At 39.3% G+C, this 5,027-nt stretch overlaps 1 protein-coding gene across 1 annotated transcript; it reads right to left on the bottom strand.

Moving 5' to 3' along the window:
- Positions 1–2,334: 2,334 nt before the first annotated feature.
- On the bottom strand, positions 2,335–4,788 carry LOC133854467 (cytochrome P450 86A22). Its single transcript, XM_062290692.1, has one exon. It carries the CDS (start codon positions 4,209–4,211, stop codon positions 2,598–2,600), a length of 1,614 nt encoding a protein of 537 aa, XP_062146676.1. The 5' UTR covers positions 4,212–4,788; the 3' UTR covers positions 2,335–2,597.
- Between the last annotated feature and the right edge of the window lie 239 nt (positions 4,789–5,027).

The raw sequence follows: 5,027 nt of genomic DNA, 5'->3' as shown, positions 1-5,027 counted from the left end.
CATTAACCTTGAACAATTAAAGCCAACCGAAGTTTAGGTTAAGGAGATCAAGAAGAAGAACTCTTCAGAAGTTTTGGGAAAGAAGCAAACAAGTGGTTCACTTGTTATAATTCAAGAGTATAACGATGACAAAGGTTTTATGAGTATAAACACCTTGTAATTCGCTATTCTTTGTAATTGAATTGATTTCCTAGGTTTGGTTGTCCCATAGTGGTTTTTCTCTTTGATTTAAAAGAGTTTCTACTTCGTAACTAAATATATGTGTCAATTGTTTTACTGCTTCACATATTTAGTTAATTGTTTGGGTTTAGGGTTTACCAATTTGAAATCAGAAGATATATGAAATGAGATGTGTTTGGTGTCACTATCTTGCACATCTCTTACACATAGTTTTGCAAATCTATCATTGAACCTAAACAACTCACATGTGGCTTCTACAAATTCAATTGGAGCCGTTTTAGTTGAAAACAACTCCACTTCTTAAAACGGCTCCAAACAAAAACCACTCAAAAAGCCGGTCTTTTTTGTAGTAGGTGGATTTGCACATGCAAAAGACTAAAAATCAAACATTTTTCTTGATCAATATATTTTTTTGGGATAACTGCACCATTGGTCCCTGTGGTATGCCATAATTATTTTTCACTTCCTATGGTTTAAAAAGTTCATGGGAGATCTTCGTGTTGCTGACGTGGCATTTGACGGAATCTGTTAAAAATTTTAACAGAATTTGACGCCAGGGATCGATTTGTAATTATTGCATAACACGAGGACCTCCTATGAACTTTTTCAACCATAGGGAGTGAAAAATAATTATGACATACCACAGGGACAAATGGTGCAATTATCCTTATTTTTTTATTCTCATATTCCCAAATGTCCCAATAATTGAACATGGTCACACCCCACCGGTTAACCTTGGAGGGAACATAAACTTTGTTTATAAATGCACGAGATACCTTACTTGCATGCATTTAAGATGAGAAAGTGACTCAAGTTTACACAAGAAGAAGATGAGAAAGATGAGAAAGCGACTGATCAAGTTATCAAAAAACAAAATCATTACTCATAACCGCAATTAAGGGTAATATGGAATGTTCTTAATCATCTTCCAATTGATAATTAACTTCAAGAACAACCATTAGTAAAAAAAAAAATTCCATCAACATAATCAAAGAGATCTCTTGTATTTTTTTTAAACGATCTAAATTTAATTTCAAATTTTTCATAAAAAAATAGGAGAAAGTGAAATTAAATATGAACCGTTTCGTATAGTTTGTTGCAACATATCTAGGCATTCACATTCAGCTCAGCAGATGTTTAGCTAAAAAACTCATTTTTCTATTTTAGCTATCAACTTTTTTAAAGTACATACATCTGGCTCAGAATTTTAACTATTTCATTTAAAATATTATTTCTTTATTTATCTTTACGGTTCCCAAATGCAGATCGATTTTTTTTATTATTAATTTAACTTACGTATTTACTGTTAAGCTACCAGGCTCAACAAATTTGCTGAACACTATAACAACTAGTCAAATCTTTTAGCACCTAGGCCCTCATGAGAAGTTTTTTTTTAGGAAAAAATATAATTAAAAAAAAAAAATTAAAAAAAAAAAGGTCCTCTAAACTAATAGTTGATTTTAAAATAGCCCTCTGAATTTTCAAATAAACTAATGTGAGCCATCAAACTACCAAAGTGTGCCAAAAAAATATCACTTTAAAAGCTAAACTAAACCAAACTATATATATATATATTCCTAAAAATCTAATGAGAATAATGTTTTAACCATTTTAATGCTCCAAATCCATCTCTCTCAATGGCCTTCGCTATTATTGTCTCTTTCTTTTATATAATTAAGCTGTATTAGCGGACCATAACATAGGAAGTACTTCTGTTTCTTTTTGAGCCACTCGGGTTCAACTCAACAGAGGTCCTACTTTAATAATTAATCCTCGTAATAAATTTCACAAAACTTAGCCACTTGCCATTATTCCAATGCTAGCTAGCCACGTGCCTTTGTCGTCATTAGTCCCGTGACTTTTAAAAACGCAGTTAAACTTTGACAAAATTGCAGTTTGACCTTTAAAATCTCATATTAGTCTTTAAAATTTCACGTTTTCAAAAATGCACCTCATTGCCTGCGATTTGAAAAAATAAATTTTTTGCGTTTTTAAATCGCAGTTTTTCAAAAACGCAATTTCTAAACTATTCATTTGCTGCAATTTAGTTTGAAATTATACTTCTTATTTACGAAATCGTAATCTCAAACGCACCCGTAAGAATACCAAATACATTATAAGAAAGAAGAAGATAAAAAAAGAGTCAAACTCTGCTTAGATATAACATTATTTCTTTTTTTTCTTTCTCCATATAGTAAATTATACATATAAAAACTTGCAAGCAAACTTGACAGCTTTGTCAATTATACATCATGATATATAGACACCCTACCCTCATGACTAATCTGCCCATGCTCCACCACTGAATTCATCAGTGATTGAAGGAATATGTCATGATGAATCACAGAAGAAATTAGAAAGTATACTACTCTTATGCATCCATCCATCCATCATCCTATTCACAAACTCACCCAAAACTAAGCAACCCCATTAAAGTTACCGTTAGTGAAAGCATTTTTTCCAGTGCTAATCTTCTCCAAAATAGGCTCCAAGTCCCTCGGGTGCACATTAAGATTGAGCCCATACTTCATGAACAATGTCAACGATATCTTTTGCTCCACCCGGTGGCCGGGCACCACCGTCAGCCGGTGTCGCAACAGCACCGCCGCGGCTATCGACTTCATTTGCAAGTAAGCCAAGTCTTTCCCCAAGCAAATTCTTGGACCAGCATTGAAAGCTACAAACCTATAAGAATCTTGTACCTCAATTTTCTTGCCATCTGGGGATACCCATCTCTCAGGTTTGAATTCTAGGCAGTCTTCACCCCAAATGGACTCCATGCGCCCCATTGCATATATTGAATATGTGATCGATGAGCCTCCCGGCACAAAAGTCCCGCTAGGCAAAATGTCATCGGCAACAACGTGCTTTGAGTCCTGAGGCACCGATGGGTAAAGCCTTAGGGTTTCAGACAATGCCGCCTTAAGGTATATCAATTGGTCAACTTCCTCGAACTCTAGTGGGTCCTCCACCCACTTGGATGTGTCGCTGCCACGTGTCTTTGTCAGGACAGTGCAGATTTCGATGAGGATTTTCTCCTCCACTCTAGGGTTCTGAATCACCAACCAAAAGAACCAACTCAGCGCGACAGATGACGTGTCCCGTCCAGCTAGGATGAAGTTGAGCACCACGTGTTGAAGGAACTCGTCAGAGTAGGACCCCTTTTTCTTCATGAACCTCGACAGCAGGTCGTCATGTGGGGTCCCACCAGCACCTAGCTCTTGACTCAACACTAGCTCATGCTTACGTGTAGCAATTATGTTGGTTAGGTATCGGTCGATGTGTTGTAGGCTGTGGCTCATGCTAACTTCCATTCCGAGCCGGAGCCATTTCCTCAGCTTCCACACCACCTCAGGCAAAATAAAGCGTTGGAGCGTGGCTTCGGTGGCACGGTCGAAAGCCAAGGCAAAGCCGTTCTCCGGCAGCCCCGGAGAGAGGGTTTGCGGGTCCTTGCCGAAAGCCAAGCCGCAAATGTTATCGAAAGTGAGCCGAAGCAGGAGGTCTTGAAGATCAACAGGCTTGGCTTCCAGCTGAGCCATCTCGAGAATAGGGCAAAACCTAAGCTTGATGGCCCTGCTCACCCACCGAGCCATGGCTTGGCGCAGTGTCCGGGTGGTGAATTCCAGTGCGGCGGTCTTTCGCTGGAACAGCCACGTGTCTCCATCAGAATTGAAGATACCATTACCAAGCAAATCATGGAACACAGCCTGCCAATTAGGCCCCTTGGGGTAATTATCGAACCGGGCCTTCAAAATGCGCTCCACATTCTTAGGGTCGCACGTGACAGTCACGAGCCCCTGCTTCTTCGACAGGAATGGGAGGGCACACGTGCAAGTCTGGTACGTGCCTCCGCACGCGCGAAGGTTGTCCGTGATCCAGTCATGCAAGCGATTGTTGTGTTCGATGAGCCCGGGCAGACTACCCAATAGGGGCCAGACACGCGGTCCGTTCAGGGACCGCGAGATTACTCTGAACCACGATAAGTACGCCGCGACGGCAAATAAGACCATCAATGCCGTTGCTATTTCCATCTGATCGGAGCACCCTACTCAGCAAATACCGTTGATTTTATTGCACTGTGAACCACCGGAGCTACAAAAACACAAAAACAGCGCCTATAAAGAAACGGCTGCAAATGTCAAATCTGAACAAAACCCAGATGAAAACGGACTATAGGAACAAAACCCAGATGAGATTTTATAATCAAAATGAGAAATCTGGGCTTATAGAGAAAGAAAGAGACGACCCAAGAAATAGTTCTTGGAACATGTGGAAGCAAGTGAAGAATGAGGGAGTCTTTATAAGGGAGCAATGAAAGAGAAAGCAATTAATGGCTAGGCAAGCCCAGGCTGTTGAATTTTGTTATTGGTTTTGCTTTTTCTCCTTCCCGTGGACCTTCTCAACCAGTATATGAAAGCACTGCCATAAATGTGAGTATAGGTTGTTGGAGACTTTGAGCTAAAATTACCACCACCACCACAAACCACAATCTTTTTCTTTGTTAATTGTAATTGAATTAACCCAAACTCAAAAACCCACAAACCTCTCTGTATTTTTTTTCTTCTTCTTTTTTCGCGAAATGTCTGTGTCTCTGTCTCTCTCTCTCTCTCACAGACGAGCCACTCTCACCTAATTTTGCAGAAAAGCGCTGCTTCACTTTAATTCTGGCATTCAATGAAGGCGTAGAAACGAAAGGCGATTAGTTGAGCCTACGCGTGAGTCCCAAAACAATACGTATATGGAGATCGATTAGGGTCGTCGCTTTTTTTTTTTTCTTTTTTTCTTATTATTATTGGACCTAAAATTTATTGGTGCTAAAATTTATTGGTGATTTTCAATGCCGTCAT

This window comes from Alnus glutinosa, chromosome 13, assembly GCF_958979055.1.
Source record: "Alnus glutinosa chromosome 13, dhAlnGlut1.1, whole genome shotgun sequence".
NCBI lineage: Eukaryota > Viridiplantae > Streptophyta > Magnoliopsida > Fagales > Betulaceae > Alnus > Alnus glutinosa.
Note: the sequence above shows the minus strand (reverse complement) of the source record. Positions and strands in the feature narration are given on the sequence as shown.

What these genes read in the sequence shown, in the direction of transcription:
- LOC133854467 (XM_062290692.1), bottom strand. Translation starts at nt 4,211, where the DNA reads ATGGAAATAGCAACGGCATTGATGGTCTTATTTGCCGTCGCGGCGTAC.